At 35.1% G+C, this 17,971-nt stretch overlaps 2 protein-coding genes across 4 annotated transcripts in view; one reads left to right on the forward strand and one right to left on the reverse strand.

The window, feature by feature from the left end:
• Window positions 1-14: 14 nt before the first annotated feature.
• Window positions 15-4,081, forward strand: LOC111869841 (calmodulin-like protein 4). 2 transcript variants are annotated; one of them, XM_023861669.2, is made up of 5 exons: window positions 15-179; window positions 273-303; window positions 435-566; window positions 2,743-2,904; window positions 3,428-4,081. In XM_023861669.2, exons 1-5 carry the CDS (start codon window positions 177-179, stop codon window positions 3,526-3,528), a joined length of 429 nt encoding a protein of 142 aa, XP_023717437.1. In that variant the 5' UTR covers window positions 15-176; the 3' UTR covers window positions 3,529-4,081. The 2 variants fall into 2 exon arrangements, with proteins under 2 accessions (XP_023717437.1, XP_023717436.1); XM_023861668.2 differs by having other exon boundaries at window positions 20-179; window positions 2,722-2,904.
• An 880-nt stretch (window positions 4,082-4,961) lies between these two features.
• LOC111869847 (neuronal acetylcholine receptor subunit alpha-7) overlaps window positions 4,962-17,971 on the reverse strand; it is a 72,463-nt gene continuing 59,453 nt past the window's right edge. The window contains exons 6-9 of one of the 2 annotated variants that reach the window (XM_023861678.2): window positions 13,984-14,118; window positions 12,957-13,153; window positions 11,336-11,483; window positions 4,962-10,077 (exon numbers count right to left, since the gene is read on the reverse strand). In XM_023861678.2, coding sequence (XP_023717446.1) covers window positions 9,860-10,077; window positions 11,336-11,483; window positions 12,957-13,153; window positions 13,984-14,118 — 698 coding nt within the window. In that variant the 3' untranslated portion in view covers window positions 4,962-9,859. The remainder of the gene's footprint in view (window positions 10,078-11,335; window positions 11,484-12,956; window positions 13,154-13,983; window positions 14,119-17,971) is intronic. The other variant, XM_023861679.1, reaches the window with a different exon arrangement.

Below are 17,971 nucleotides of genomic sequence, written 5' to 3' on the forward strand. Positions count from 1 at the left end.
GGTACTATGGTCGAACGTTATCATCTGCTGATTTAAGATATGTGGTTCGTGAGGTTCGTGAGTTTGTGAGTTCGTGAGAGTAATCAGGGTAAACAGGTTGACGTACGGAGTTTGTGGAGTTGTGACAAATGCTGGCTGTCTGCACTTAATTAGACAATCGAAAAACACACATATAAATGGTATTGTAATGAATGTAATATTTTATGCATAACACTGTTATATATGAATTGCGGTGAAGGTTAAACGTATGATGTTATTTTATTATGTTTCAGGCACGCTATTTTAGAGAACAGGATATCGACGGTGAGTTAAAAATTGTAAAGTTACGTTAAGGCAGTGTATCTTACTGACTATCATTAGCCATCTCTGGCCTTTTTATAACTCCTTGACTGTATTATTATACAATTGTGTTACAGTATTTTATTTTTCAACAGAGTTTCGAGAATGTTTTTACCTTTTTGCCCGAAGTGGCCAGATTCGAACTTTGGACGAGTTGACTATCATAATGAGATCACTGGGAATGAGCCCTACAATTCAGGAACTGAAAAAATATCTTAAAGATAAAGGCAAGTGCACCATTGTTTACAAAAACCTGTGCTAGTGTGTAAAGGCTAACATTAGACCCACTCCTGGAATCACAAACCATTTATCAGTATAAATTTTAATATTAGGTTAGGGTTCAATGGTGAGTCTTGTGAATAGTCATGTGTTTTGAGGTCATGTAAAAGTTGATCATTTTTGACCAGCTGAATACAAATTAGTTGTGGATGACTCTGCCACGTGATAGTTCATTGTACTCTGTTTTAGGCACATTCACAGGAACTGTGAGAAGCATCTGTTAGATTCAGCTTGTCTGTCTGCCCATCGGTTCATTTGTATGAAGGAACTCAGCTCCCACTGATAGTTTTTTGTGACAGTTTATATTTGGGAATTTTACTAAAATTTTATTAAAATCTGTTGACAGAAGTTTAATTTTGGTTAAAATCAAATAAAAATAATGGAGAATTTACACAGAGACCCAGATGTGTTCTTTGAGAGTGTCTTATCCTGTCTTGCTTCATTTACAAAAGCGCACTGGTGTTTCCATGAGAATGAAGCCATGGCCAACCTTTTCATTAATTTCACAGATGAAATATAGGAAATTCATGTTAAAATTCATGTTATGCACATTTCCTATTTACAGGCGTTTTACCTGATGATGGAGACAGTCTAGTCTCCAAAATATTGTTTTAAATAAAAATAGAATGATGGATAAAGTCCAAAAAAGTCAGCCATTATATTCCATCATCACTAAAATTAACTTACTTACTCATGGAGCTGAGCCCTTCTGGAGAAGCCGCCAATTCAGCAGCTACTCAAGAATTTCCCAGCATTTTGTGGAAACCGAAGGTTCATTACCGTGTTCACAAGAGCCCTCCACTGGTCCCTATCCTGAGCCAGATCTATCCAATCAATACCATCTCATCCTATCTCTCTAAGATCCATTCTAATATTGTTCAACCACCTACACCTTGGTCTTCCCTGTGGTCGCTTTCCTTCTGGCTTTCCCACCAATATTCTATATTCAATTCAATTCAATTTTATTTCATCCATGAATCATTATACATGATATGGGACAAGTCAAAGATTAATATTAATACTAATACTAAATAGTAATAAGAATATAATAATACAGAAATAGTATGCCAAATTATAATAAATGCATTCCTCATCTCCCCAATTTGTGCTCTGTGACCTACCCACCTCATCCTCCTCGACTTGATCATTCTAATTATACTTGGAGAAGAGTAAAAGTTATGAAGCTCCTCATTATGCAGTTTTGTCCAACCTCCTGTCACTTCATCTCTCTTTGGTCCAAATATTCTAAACACCCTGTTCTTAAACATCCTCAGTCTATGAACCTCCCTCAATGTCAGAGACCAAGTTTCACACCTATACAGAACCGCAGGCAAAATTATAGCTTTGTATATTCTAATTTTTATGTTTTTGGACAGCAGACAAGAAGACAAAAGGTTCTGGACTGAATGGTAGCAAGCATTTTTTTCTTTGCCCATGATTGAGATTGGATTTTTGTTCAGATTTATTTATGTACATTTTTACTTTGTCGATTTAAGTTAATGAATTCTGTGAATACACTTTTGAACTTCCCTCTATGTACTTTAGTAGTGTAATTCAGCTTCTTGACAGGTTTATAATCGATTTTCATGACTAATGAATGCAGCTGAACTTCAATATTTCTTTTCCTAGAATTGAAAGAGATAGGGTCATTTGTCTTTGAATTTACCTGTTTTGTAGTAACAGTTATTGAGATAGCATATTGTTCACTTTTTTTTTAGATTGGAAAGCTTACCACACTGAATTCTGTCAATCCACGTTTTATCTAGACATAATGTAACATTCAACAATAAATATGCGTTTGTCTTATGAACAGTTTATGTTTGCACTTTGGATCATCAGAAACAATTGTCACAGCTTTCTTAATAGCTCAAGATCTAGCAGCAAACATGATATCTTTTCCATGTTACAGTGTTGCCACATATCTATACTTGAATAAATATTAAGTGTTTTTCTATAAGATAAGTTTGACAGTAGACAGATTGCATGAATTTTGGGTGTTCTTCTGTGTATGTACATTATACATGGTTTCTTATCAGCATCTGAACATATACTATGGTAGTTTACTTAGCATATAATGAAGGATACAAATTTCACTTTCTTCAGGTGGAAAAATGTCCTTTGCAGACTTCTTGGATGTAATGCATATCCATAGCCGAGCAGAAGATTTGCCTCGTGAAGTGATAGACGCTTTCAAGGCAGCAGATCCAGCTAAAAAAGGTACTATACCTGCTCGTCAGTTGCGACACATGTTGCTGCACTGGGGAGAACAGCTCAGTGCGAAGGAAGGTGAGTGCCAAGAAAACTAGAGATCTTCATTGATATTGAGACAGATGATGACTGGTTAACGTCACGGGCCCAGAAACATGCATGCACAACAGACCAGTAGAACTTTTTTCTTTTGTCTTTTTACATATTTTAATTAAGGTTACAAGTAAATACTTGCTGCTTCAAAAGCATCTTAAATCAGAACACTGTTCGGATGGCTGCTGTTGGAGGAATTTTAGAGTTCTGTGAGAACACAGAATAGTTCAGAAATAGCTGTGTCTCAGTTGTATGTTACATAAAGATTAGTTGCTGCAATATTAACATTTACTTTCTTTATATATATTTAATAAAATCTTTCATATTTTTGTGTAATAAAAATTGTGATTTGTTCCTACTCTTGTATCCTTTGTAGATGAAATATCCTGTGCAGGTGGTTCCGTATTGATACAATTTTATGTAAACATTTGTGCTCTAATTTTACTTTTATATTTTCCTTTCATGGCTCCGAATTAAATTTACATATTTTGTTTTAATTTTTCTTCAGTTGAACAGATATTTCGTGAGGCAAACGTTTCACCTGGGGGACAGGTGCATTATCAGGACTTTGTGAAGATTGCTTGTGCTCCTGTACCAGACTATTACTAGCACAAGTAGTACCGCATAGCAGAATTGGCAGCTACAAGATCAGTTTCATCATTTTACTGACAGTAAAGGCATCTTAAAATGTTAAGAATATTGGTACTTAAGGTTTTTTAAGTGATTGTTTTAATTTAGGGGTTTTATGCTGTCACTCAACACATAGTGTCCAATTGTACTTGTTTAATAGTTTATGGATATAAATAAATTATGAATTGATTGTGTTCTTCTGTTTAATATAATAAACTGATTGATCTATTGATATATTCAATTCAGTTGCTTATTATATATAACAGAATCAACGTGTTGTGTGATGGCAAAAAAAAAAACCTGAAATCTATGTACGTTTTAATATTAATTAGAAAATATTCTTCCAGTGCATACAGGTGTACTATACAGCATTTTCTAAAATTTAAAATTTAAAGGAATATTTTGCCAAGTATTGATACATGTATTTGTGAGATGAATATTTTAATAGTATTGATTATCAGTCATTCCATTAGTTGTGGGATATATATATACTGAAGTCTTATCAAAGTTAATAAAATTATGTCTGAGTACAGTTGTACTGTTTTAATGATGTTATTGGAAGGTGAAATATATGGGAAAATTAAATATTATGAAATGAAACTGTTGAACAGCTCTACAGAACATCTGGAATACTTGAGACCAGTGAAGTTTCCCCAACCACTACTTTAACTGGTAATAGAACCAAAGATTCCAACACCATTAGTACCAAAACCTGCTATTATACGCAATCCTGAGCAAATTCTATCCTCCTCCCATTTGACGATAGATTTAGTATGAAACTATTTGACATATTGTAGAAACATGGAAAATAAAAAACATCATGCAGGAAAAGTAAAATACTCATAACTGGTATATGAAAATTAAAGTACCTGGTGGATTTGTATCCCAGGACACACTACCGGCAATTTGTCTGGAACCCTGCAGTCAGGGTACCCTTATTTGGTAATACCCATGAGTAAGGAATTACTCTGACTGCAAAAGGGAACCAACAAACACTTAGATACAGTATTTGGCTGGGTATGTGCACACACATACCCAGCAGGCCCAGCAGTATAACACACACAGTCACAGGAGTAAGACACAACACAAAGCACAATACACATGAAAGTAGGAAGAATACTCTGACAGAAGAAGATAGGTGTGACTCGCGTACTGAAATATGACATAAGGATGACAAATCCTGAACAGTTTTAACATTTTTAATATTTAAAATTTAGCAATATATATGACGAATATATATTTTAGTTAAAAGACAACAGGGCATGCAATGCAGTAGTTCAACGTACATCGAAAAGCACCTGAAGATGGCACTTTAGTGCCGAAACATGTAGTGCAAGAGAAGAGTAAGGTGAATAAATGTATGCACTGTAAGACAGAATAAATCATGGACATAAATCAGTGCAACAGGATGCTAAAATATAACATTAAGGATAACAATTCACCTTTGTGTAATTTTATTTATAAAAAAAATATTGATAGATACATTAGGTCACCTTGACGCTATGTTTTCCTCTTCATTTGATACCACCTACAGCCAAATTATAATGCGTAGACCATATTTTCAGTAACAACTTCCAACAATAAACAGTCATTTTACTTTTAAAACATTTTAATTTATCTTATGTTAGCTAATAACATGAGTGCTCCCAGGATATTTTCCAAAGAGGGCAGCCAGAATATTTTCTTATAAACCTAAAGGTTTAGGCCATTTTTACTGATCACCATAGAGTATTCAAGGCAGAAGAATAATTTTTTTAGTGCTTTTAATGTTTGGCCCTAATATCTTGTATATTTCCTTCTTCCTCATATTTTAATTTTCTCCAAAAATGTATGGGATGGGGCAGATACCTGGCTGCCCATGCCCCTCCTGGCACCCACACTTAACAATATGCTATCCATAAAAATTGACATCTTATATTTTACATAATACATTATAGTCAATTGATCTTATTTAGATCACTGCCTTCTGGGATGCAATGTATACTCTTCAGGGCAGATGAATGTACCCTGGAGATTGAGGAGCATATCCCTCTGAAACAATACTAATGTTCTACCAGACTATGATGTGACATCCCAGGAGACAGTACCCTTCTTGGTCACCACTATGAAACCTTAAATCACACTTCTTATTTATCCCATTTTACATGGCAAAGGGAACGAAATGGCAATAAATGATGTTTAAGGTTCTCACAGACATCTGCAGTCTGGGTAGAAGAATTTGGAAGCAGCAGACTCCTCCAAAATTCGGTAATCATCTATCACACTACACAGTATCAGACCCTAGAAGACTGCAGTACTGATGAAGAATCAAGGGCAGGGTTCATAGTAAATATTTTTGTTGCTGGATAACCATTCAGATACATAACGCAAGTATTATAGATATGTGGGCAGTTCCCACATCCCCCCCCCCCCCCGGGTGATTTATTTTATTATTAGTTAAATTTTCATAATCAGGTCTTAAATGATGCATTTATAACTGGGTCAGAACAAAATTCAGAATTCTTATTACCAAGACTACAGATCTTTTCATACATGTTATCAACATTATTAGCTTGAAATTAAGGAAAATGCTACTTCCATTAACTTACGTAGTAGTGTTATTTTATCTTATATGATTATATCAGAAACCTTGTTAGATTACTTTAAATTGTTAAAACATATAAAAATAATAAAACGATATTAATTCTCTTATTGTAGATATAGGCCTGATTCATTGCTTTGCAGTTTCCTATTGTACTCTGTCCTTGGAAATATCAACAGACTTCCAACTAAAGCAACTGATAAAAAGTTTTTGTTTCTTTGCAGAATCGATGGATTATCCCTTTCAATATTTACACTGTCCACCGATTTTTATATTATCAGTATTTGTACTCACGTTTGCTGGACAAAGAATTTGGAGTGTCTGAATGAACAGTGACAAATATTAATATTGTCAATGATATCAAATTCACTGCTTAACATAAAGAACAACAAAAAGAAAAAAAGTGCTGCATTATATCTAGTGTTCTATCAACAAAATCACTTAATTCCTTTGTCAATGATGAATTTCTTTACACTCGCAAAGGTTTGTGTTGCAGAATCTTCATATGGACCAGCCATAACCTAAAATATTCATGTTTTGTTGTCGGTATGTGTGGTATGTTATAAGGAATAAACTGTCCTGTACAAATCATTCACTGCCATCAATATTATTGTTTTATTTGATTTGCTGTTTAGTTAACAACACTGTTGTTAGGTCAGACTACATAGTATAATATTATTAGATGACAGTGAATAATGAAGGACAAATAATGTGAGTTGAAGTGATTGTGGCCTAAGTTAAGATATTATCGTGGTTGAGAGACCGAGAAAACCATGAAAAGCCTCAGTCAGGATAGTCATCCCATGCAAGATTCAAACTGTTTGCCTCCTGCTTAACTTCTTATACAAATTTAACTTGCAGGTCACATGTTACTTGTGGGTCACTATGCAGTCAACCCTACAGTAATATGTGGGAAAATAATTTCTGATTGCACAGTGTGGTATCTGTGGTAAGGTTTGGTTTATGACAATTGATTTTTATCTGTAATAAGTGAATGTCAAGGCCAATGTGGTACACAGAATAGCAAATATGTGTACCCCAGTGATACAATTTCCCACTCTTGTTTGCTTTAATTCCAGCAAGTATCCTTCACAACATAAAACACATGTAATACATCTTGAAATGAAGCGAAAAAATGGAGGAACTCATGAAATTAGCACAAAAGTTTTCTGTATTTGTTAGAAATATGAAATATTATATGTCTATTTCAGTATTTGGGGATAGAACTGTATAGTAAGGTGCCAAACAAAATAAAAATCTTGGTGGGTTTTTCAGCTTTTAAAAAAGACTTAAAATCATTTTTATTGAAACATTCTTTTTATATGATAAATGAATTTGTTAGGTTTAATAAAAAAGTTGATGGTGCAAGTACTTATGATTGGATGTCATAGCCATTCATGAACTGTATATAGTAGTTTGTATATTTTTTGCAATGTTGTATTTATATATTGCTTATGTTTGTAACAAATGTTGGTAATATGCTTGTAACTTTGTAGATTTATTTTGTTAACCTGTATTACTGAATGACATGTCCAAGTGCTACTACATAGCAAAACGGATGAAATAAAATACAATACAGTATTCAAGAAATGCCTTAATACAACCTCAAACTTTTTAACATTATTAGATGTGTTCTTCATCTCTATGAGCAATTTATTGAATATTTTTCTACCCGCATAATAAACTCCTTTTTGATAAATAGTTAAATTAGCTTGAGGTAGATACAAATCTTGTCTTTGTCAAGTATCAATAGTATGAGAATCAATGTTTGATGGAAATAGAACTTTATTTTGCAATATAAATACTAAAAACGAAAATATATATTGTGATGCAAATGATAAAATATTTAATTCTTTAAATATGTTTCTACACGAAACTCTATTGCCATATCCCAACATTGCTCTGATTGCCTTTTTTTGGAGAAGAAAAATAGTAGAACTATGAGATGAATTTCCCCAAAAGATGATACCATAGCTCATTAAGGAGTGAATAATAGGAATAATAGATTACCTTTAAAGCTGAAATAGACATGTATATTTCTATATATCTAAATAGATAACTTTTATTATTATTGTATTCATTGTACTGTCTAGTTGTGTAATAACTATGTATGTATTCTATGCTCTATATTATTTTATGACATGTTCTATATCCATCTTTGGGTCTCTTGAACTTAAAATAAATACAAATACAAAACTCATTGATTTAAAGATGAAAGGGGTACATGGTGGAACATGTCCTCATCAGAGGAAGAGATACATGATGGAGAAAGTTTTGAACTTTTATGCCGTGTAGAGCCGAGTCATTTTTGGTAAATTTTCTCCCATGAAAAGTGTTGGCCAATTTCCCATCAAACCATCTTATTCTTGTAGTTACTATAGGATTCTGATGATGGTTATCTTAAAAACCAGGACGATGGATAAAGTCCAAAAACCCAACATATCAGTGCATCTTATTCTTCATTTTTTGAGTTCTCTGAAAGTAGTTTACCTTACAGTTACATTTTCTAGGAATGTTAACTAATGTTTCAGGCAAGTTATTACTGCTTTTTGTACAGATTAATGTTATAAAGTAAGTTAGGAAATTTAAAATTAAATCACACAATGATTTGAAATCAGTCTTATGTGCCACTCCAATGTATGTTTTCCTGCGTAGGTATGCTTGTGAACATGTTACCATAACCCCAAAACCTCAACAACAGAATAATATAATCCAGAATTCAGTTCATGATTCGAGCTGCATAACATATCCTGCAATCAAGTTTTTTGTTTTTAAAATCTAAAACAGTGGCCTCAAGGTTCATAAACAGTTTTAGATGGTCATAAAATGTAATGCATTGTTTGTGACATTCCATAAGGGTGTCCCAGAAGGCTTACAAGCTGAATAGTTTGCCTACAGTTTGCCTCTGTTTGGCTTCTGGTTATTGCTCTGACTCTTAACACTGTCTCTAAATGTTATACCTCAGAATATGCGTTCAATCCAGAAGGAGCACTCTCTTTCAGTCCCTTTCATCTGAATGTAGCCCCCAAACTAGTTGCCATAGCAGTAAAAATCTTGACATATATTTTGGAGGTGCTCAGTTGGAATCTCAGATGAGACACCATCTATCCTGACAGGTTTTTCATGGTTTTCATCAGTCCCCCAGCCTGAGTCACAGGGTGGTATCTCCATTATGTCACAACTGCTTCTTTTTAAATCCTCTGCAACTCATCTATCATCATACCATTCGACACTATATAGTCTAGTCACTGACACTGTCATAAAGTAACAGACACACAGAATATTCATGTGGCCAGTCCATACAATTTCATTGCCACTAGCCATGATGGTATACAATACATTTTTAGCCCATTTACTGTCAGAGAGTGAAGGCAACTTGTCATGGCTTGGCATCCAAAAGTCACACTCTCCTGTCCAACATGATGGCCAACTCATGCTGGTGCACTGGATATCAGCTAATTGAAATTTTGAAAGTGTCACTTCTAGCCTGGCAATTGTTGTGTGATTATACCAAGATTACCTTACCAGATCTCTTCTCTTTATATCAGTACAAGAACTGTAATGGTTCTTTGAATATGTCAATATGCAAGATGAATTCCTGAAACATCTTTTCCTTTTAACCCAATGTGACAATTATATTATATAATCATACCAAGATGACAATTGTATTAGATAATCATACAAAAAATGGTTCATTCGGATTCTTCACCACATAACAATGCTAAAACATCAGGGTCCATATGGTGAGCCACAAAGGATAACTGTTGTCGTTATGGCAGTTGTCAGGAGAAACGCCCACAGCAAGAACCTGTCACAAACTAGGGCAACCTGCTTCCACTCTATCTCTGCCACATCACGACGTTCCTGTTCCGCAAGACGCAGTTCATTGTGCTCAATTGTATGGTTCACCTTGTTCAGTACACGCAGAAACTGTGCCTCAAAACTGTCTGCAAAGGACAATACCCTACAGTATGCAATTCATGATTAACCAACTTAATTTAAAGTTCTCACAGAGATGAGCATTGAGATTACAGTCTTCCAGGATGTAAGTCCACGCTGTTTGGTAAATAGGCACAGTACCAAAGTTTCTGAACATCCTGCCACACCCATCTTCAGGGTGAAAGAGTGTTGATTGAAGAAAAGAGTATGTGTGTCACTCTTCAACTCTGAATATGGAGTAAGCATGTCCCTCTATAACGTTGGTATCCACCTACAAGGCTATGCAATATCAGAATCAAGAATACCACATTCTGAACAATCATCAATGTTAAACCCTCAAACTTGTACCTAAAGTGTATTATTAAAATGCTGCTTGCTGATTTTCATTCCCTTCTTTGAGACTCTGTATGCTTATGTTTTTGTAAAACAGAATCTGAAAAAAGTCTTCCTCTTCCCATTGTCAAAGGTATTGAAACTGTTATTAAGGCAGAAATGGTGTTCACATGTGCAAAAATTGAACACCCTGAGAAAGCTTGATGCAATTATAAGAAGGAAGGCCAAAAGGTTTGCAAAGGCAGCCCAGAGACCCAGTCAGTATCCTTCACAATGTGTGATTTCAGTTTTTTCAAAGTCCAAGAACATGCAAATGTTTACCTCACATGTTCCCATAATTTCAAAATCAATATGATGTGTTTCTTGCATGACCAATGGCTTGTACAGGGGATGAAGAAAGACTAACACTACATTATATTCAGGATGTATATGGAGCACACACCAACATACAATGGCCAGAAAGTGATATTAATTTGGCTTTGTAATTCCTATGGGGTGATAGTTTCAGACGCTCTGTGACTGCAAATAGACATGTCACTTGTCCTTATTCATTGTTTATGTTTACTTCTGATCCATAAACATGAAGAAAACGCTATATTTTCCTATACCACCCATGATCATAGCCAGTTATTTATCTCTAGCAAAACAGGCCAAAAACCTCAGATGTTTCCAACCTTTTCACTCAGAGATCTTGTTTGGCCTTCCACCTCCCAATAACTGAACTAATGTTCGTTTGAAAAATAAATGTCTACATGGCATACATCCCAGAAGATAGTAAGTAAACTTCATAGTCACCATCATGAGAACCTCAAATCACATGACCCAAATTATGTTTGTATTCAGCCCTCTAATAGTGCAGATATGTAACTAAATAATAACAATTTAGTACAGGTTGACTTCAGTGAAACTAAACAACAGCCTGTAAAACTGTACCTGGTGTTGAATCCGTGCGGCTACGACGAGGCAGGAAACGAGGAGACATCTGCTGAGGATCCAGATAATCCACTTCACTCTCTGTTGTCCACTTGTTATCTGGCGGACGTGGACAGTCTAGCCGTGTGCCTGTTCGTGGATTGATGTCCTGTTGCAGCACATTCTCCACATCAGGGATATTTATGTGTTAATCATGGTTAACACCTATTTTGTCAGAGGAAATTTTGGCATATGTTTCTTATATCAGAAGGAAAGATTGATTTATAGTACCATGAAGTCTGTTTCTCCGTTCGTTCTCCAGTATCAAACTTAATCTCCGGATGAATGGAGAAATTTTCATGACCTTTGGCATATCACACTGCTGAAAGCTACCGCCACCTTTGAATTTACTAATGTCCTAACATCAATATTGCCAACCTGGTGGCCATACAATCTTCTGGGATGGAAGAATCATAATTTCACATGATGAAGGGTCCTCAAATTTGGTGCAGAAACAGATCTTCAAGAAATATTAAACTTTTGTTGAAGTAATATTTTTATAGAACGCAATATGATTTGACAGCTGCATAATATCTACGTTTTATTTGACAGTAGGAAGAAAATAGCAGTTATAGTTATACTTAATAAAATTTTGTATGGAAATACATCATAAATAAATTCACAAATATATAAAACTTTCTTTGTGTTAGCAATTCATTAATGGTGATTGTGCAGATTTTGAGGTTACATCAGACAGCTTTCAAAGATCTGAGGTTCTCTCAGCAGTGACTTTGAGGATTATTATCTTCTGGTAAGTGATACCATACAGTCTGGTAGACAGTGGAGTTGCTCTTTACTAAGTGGTTTTATATCCCAACTCTTTTGAAGAAATGGATCTATACTAGTGAAACTTATGCTCAGAAATAAGACCCTAAGTATTTTATTTACTGATTTATAATGTCTTGTAGTTTCTCTCTGTATATAATTTTAGTTTGTTAATAATTAATGAAATAGTGTAGGTATTCATGTCATATTTGGTCAGTCATGAGGTTTTTTTTATATATACTGTGTGAAACATGTATGTATATATGTCTCAGGAGGTAAAAGGTAAAGGTGAAGCTATTCCTGTAAAAGGCCATGAAGACCCATAGGGTTCTGAGATGTTGAATCTCCCACATTTTCTCTAGACAACAGGCTCACAGATGGTGGTAAGACTGTCAGCTTTACACACTGGCCACTCTTTACTCTCCAGAAAGATATTGGTACTCATTTCTGTTAGAGGCTGAGTCGACCCTAGGGCCATAGTACAACTGGAAGAATTAGGTAAATTGAAAAAAATACACCTCATCAGGACTCAAACCCACAACCTTCTGGCTTGTAGCATAGTGCCTCAGCCAACTACACATCCTGTAGTCATGAGGTAGGACAACATCTGATATTTCAAACACTCTGCAAACATCTTAGTTAAGAAATGACAGAAAACTGGAGAAAATATTAAAACATACTACACAGAAAATTACTTTACCCCATATACAAGAGTGCCTGCCTGAATTTCAGCAGTTCTGGAACTGAAATTCCAATACTGTCTAGTGATAGCTGTGAGCTGTGAAATAAGTTATGCCGTACATTGTAGTAAACTTACATGTTGCATTGAAGGTCCATGTTTGTCTCGTGGTTCAAACTGGAAGAAAACAAGCCTGGCCAACTTGCCAAGAATGAGGGTCTTGACAATTCTGGGCACACCAGTTCCCCTCACTCCACGATGGTATACATTGAGTGTCACAACTGACAAGCCTGTTGCAAATGTTACCAGGCAAATGCTAACTCCATAATAGAGACCTGACAAATAACAATAAGCCATATTAAAACTTAGGAACATTAATTTTCAATGCTATTATTATCAGGTTTATCAAAAAAAATAATATCCTCTAATTACTTATAAAAATTCTAACCAATTTATTAATTACCATGCTCAAACATCCATCACTGGATCCCATCCTAAGCCAGTTGAGGGCAGTCAGTACTATAGTACCCTACTTCCTTAAGATCCATCTTAATAATATCTGTCCATCTATGCTTAGGTCTCTCATGTGGCTTTATCCATTCCAGTTTTTTCAAAAAAAGATTTATATGTATTACTTCTATATGCACATGTGCAACATAGCTTACCAATTTCATTCTCCTTCATTTTGATGTTATTAGTAATATATAGACAGGAACACAAAAAATGAAGCAGTGCATTTTGGTTTGTATTTTAAATATTGTTACTAATCTGAAATTTTAGAGAAAAAACTGAATCCTCTGAAGTGCTAATTTGTTAATATTACCAGCTTTCTGAATTGTATTTATGATTCATTGTTTTAAAATAGAATACAACGTTTTGGCAGCTTGATCTGCTCTAATCCTGAGGTGAGAGGCATCTACTGAGTTGGACCAATTAGAGAGAGATATTTCAGTCAATGGATAATCTTAGATGATTTAGATTAGCTTATTGTAACAGACCCAACTGAAGAGTACCTCATCCTCCTGAATATGGGAGTGAGTTAGGCTCCTGAAACGTCATGTTCTTGTTTAGAATAGTAGATCATGGACAGAGTCCAGAAAGTTCGTGAATCCAAATGTAGTACACCACTGCAAGAACTCTCTAGAAATGTATTCGTTAAACTCACCAATTAAAGGAGTCTTCTCTGTTGGTGGAAGGCTCTCTCTTATGGTCATGAGGAATACTGTCATAGACAACAGAGCACTGATGCCTAAGGTCACCTTCTCGCCTGACTCGGACGGAACGTAAAATACGAGCAGTGCTGTGAGATACCAACGTAATAATTATGTTAATTGTGTGAAAAATGGTAAATAAAGAAACCCTGAAAACTGAACATCAGTCATTAAGTTGGTGATTAGCTGTTTTGGCTAGAGAATCAAACGATTTTCTTGCAGAAACGAGTACCACAGACTGTGCCTTAGCAGTAAAACTTTCTGGTTCGTTTGTCTGAAGTGGTTGATCTTAAAATCTGTTGAGAGAGGGACTGAAATTTTGATTTCATAGAGACACACATGCTACTGGTCTCCAAGTGTTTCTGACTTAACTTCATGGAGCATCATCCTCCTTGAAAATACCATATCTTTCAGCTAGTCAAGAAATTTCCTGCATTTTATGGAAACCAAAAGTTAATAACGGGAAATTCGAGGTTCTCATGGTGATGTCTGACACCACAGGAAGTTGTGTTTATGGTTTTTAAAAAGGTAAAATATAATTTTACTAACAGGTGAATGTTAATATTGATGTATTTTGGGATGTGATCAACTTGACTCACTTCAACCGACGAATTCGGCCAGTTGACATTTTTCATATTTAATTTCTGTTTGATGAGCTTTCACATTCTTAACTTATCTCTGACTACAAAGATTACCAATGACATGTGGCTGTCGGGATAGTATTATTTCCTCCTGGAAGGAAACTTTGATATATCCCTCTCTATATCTAAGTAATTAATGTAACTTTCTATCCACGTAAGTTACAGCTTTTGTAATGAGTTCATAGGAACGCCAATGGAGGCTCCACTGATGACATGTTGGTTGCCATAGCCAAGCATATTGTCAGCTTTTTATAATTTGAAAGATTTTGATTTTAATCTGCTACTTTTAAAAGAAATATTGAAACTCCCATAAGGTTATGGAAGTAATTTAGGGGACAATAAATATTGTATCAAAACCTGATGGGAGAAAATAGGCCTATTAGAAATACAATTAATATGTCCAAAAAATTAATGCAGTTATGTTTAAGACTTCGAGAGAAATTTCAATATTATTTGCATAATGTTTAATAAATCGATTCTGGGTTGGGGAAAGAAGGATATAAAAGTAACATTAAAGAGATTAGCTGCACAGCAAATTTTAAAATTTATGTCTGTAATCCTGATGCACTTTACAGATAGACATGAACTTATACTTCTTAAATTCCAGACTCTTTATTTTAAGGAACAGACTTGAAAAAAAAAGTCATTTTTCCCCACAATTTAAGTGACTCCCTACCTAAAATATTTCATATTTCTTATTCTTATTATACAGGCCTACGTATGTTCTACTACAAAATGTGACGCAGTCTCCCATTATATTATTCTGAAAAAAAATGACGTAATGGATTTGCGTGACCTAATACAGAAATTATTTTGTTAATTCGCTCAACGCTTAGCGCCTGTAATATGTGTGTTTGAGTTGATAATGTTGAAACAGTGCTCAAGTTTTTTCTATGCAGCCAACAAACCTTACGTAAACAAATGGAGACAGGGCAATGCAGCGTGTGTCTTATCTAAGGACCAAACAAGAACAGTAATTACCGCTCAAAAAAAAAGCTCCACACCTACAAATACGTATTACATACATACGTGTATAAAATAAAATCGTAATGATGCTGCGTGAGATTATGGTAAAACAGTGCGCCGATGGTGCGCTTCACGCAGTGGTTGAAGGTAGTACTATTCTGACAGTAGATGGGTCTGCCAGCAGTGTGTCATATGCTGTCGTCATTTTCGTGAAAAAAATGTTTATATAGAAAAGTTTCTTGAAACCAAATTGTATATTTCTTCCAGTATCGAATGTTATGATTGGATCGTGAATATGCGAAACGGAGCCTCTGCTACACACATGCATGACAGATTGAACAGAACAATGAATAAACGTGAACACAGTGTGCTCATTAATAGAGGGTTCAAATATTGAAAGATCAGATCAAAAGTTATATGAGCTTAATAGCTGGCATAATCCAAATTGTTTGAAACTGTAGGCCTATAAAACATAAGACTTCAAAGCAGAAATCACTAGATCCACTTTCCTTCTGCATAGCTTTCTAGTTCACCAAATGTATTATTACCGTTATCGTTATTATTATTATTATTATTATTATTATTATTATTATTATTAATGCAACTAACCTAAGAACAGTTTATGTCCACGCTAAATATGTAGGATATAAATTCAAAGTTTTGCACATTTGCCAAGTTAGAAATTGTTGTACCATACATACATAATTCATCATACATAATACATCATACATAATTTGTAGATATTTTCATATTATATATCTGTATCAGATTCGAAATATATAACTCTAATTTTTCATTGGTTATAAACATCAACTTAAAAGCTAAAGGAAATCGTATCACTGCCTCCACGTCGTTCTTTACATTCTACAATAAATGCTTGAGAAAGTTATTTATTTTTCATAGACGTTTTACAAAATATCATAATTCTATGGCCCTAAATCAGATGGCACTATTGTAGCTCCCACTTCGTAAGCTCGCGTTCTCAGTGTTATTATCACTGATCACAGTAAATTGAAGAGTGACCTTCAGAGGCATAATTTTATTAACGGCTTTCATAAAAGCCAACTAGTTCGAAATCTGGAAAGTGGGAAACAAATATACATACATACATACATACATACATACATGTACATATATGGAAAGATCATCATATAAACCTACGTTCTTTCAACAAGGGTGGAAAAGCAGGGCAACAAGTCACATTATAATGTATCTCTGACGCCATCTCCGCATTAATGAACCAACTCGTTGAACAATAGGAGTGTGGCGAAAGCAAGACAATGAAGTGGAGACCAGATGCGAGAGACAATCATAAATTATCTATAATGGGAGTCAGACGTCACTGAAATATACTGCTGTCAGCAAACATTGAAGAAACTTGAACACAGATCTCTACTGTGCAACTGCTTCCCTCCTTCTCGCTCACAGATAATAAGAATAATTACTCTTTTATCATTATTAAAATTCCGAAACCGAACGGTAAACTGTTTAATAAATTACTGTAATTAAATTCGCAATTTAATAGCCTCTACTACTCAACTAACATCAGAAAATCGCTTACTCATGTGCGAACAATTCTGCAAGCATGCAAAAGAGAAAACTCGTGCAATGGCTATTTACAACCTTGCTTGAAACTGTCATGGCGGTACCCTACGTGCGCGCATGTGTGTACGTATACATGCATGTGTGCATACATATATATACACTCAAATCAATTTTTTCCCGGCATTCCCTTATACAGGCGTATGCTATCCTTTATCCAGCTGGTACGCACACCGGAAAATAACTGATAAGCACTGGCAAACGTGTCAGTCGTTGAAGTCGGCGATTAAAAAAAATGAAAATATTTAAAGATTTTAAAACTGAAAATATATAACATTCAAACATTACAGAAATTAGAATATCCATTGATTTACAGATTTCAGAAAATTTAAAAGCATGAAGATAAATGTAAAGTTGCCCCGGTGCTTAATGATTGAGCATCACGGCATGAAGATGCATGGTGAAGTGAAGTTGTAGTTCCTCCATACTTAACCTCGGCACATAGGTGGTGAGTGATCAGCTTCACGCCGTGGCCGCTTAACTCCCGGAGGAGGCTGAGTAGGCGCGAAAGCCCGTCTGGACGCTATGGAGAAAAGAAATTCTTGCACCTGCCGGTAATCGAAACCCGGACGTCCAGCCTGTAGCCCGTCGTAAACCCGATTGAGCTATATCGATTCTTACAAAAATTAACGTCTTTAAATTTTCGACAACAATCGAACATTTCCATGCACAGGTGGGTGCAAAGCGGTTTGATGCGGCAACCTAAACCAACATAATCTAACCAGACTTTACG

The sequence above is a fragment of the Cryptotermes secundus genome, unplaced genomic scaffold (assembly GCF_002891405.2).
Source record: "Cryptotermes secundus unplaced genomic scaffold, Csec_1.0 scaffold286, whole genome shotgun sequence".
Taxonomy (NCBI): Eukaryota; Metazoa; Arthropoda; class Insecta; order Blattodea; family Kalotermitidae; genus Cryptotermes; species Cryptotermes secundus.

Excerpts from the sequence above, each read along its gene's own strand:
- LOC111869841 (XM_023861668.2), top strand. Across the intron at positions 567-2,721 it reads AAAATATCTTAAAGATAAAG|GTGGAAAAATGTCCTTTGCA; the intron begins GCAAGTGCACCA and ends CACTTTCTTCAG. Across the intron at positions 2,905-3,427 it reads ACAGCTCAGTGCGAAGGAAG|TTGAACAGATATTTCGTGAG; the intron begins GTGAGTGCCAAG and ends ATTTTTCTTCAG.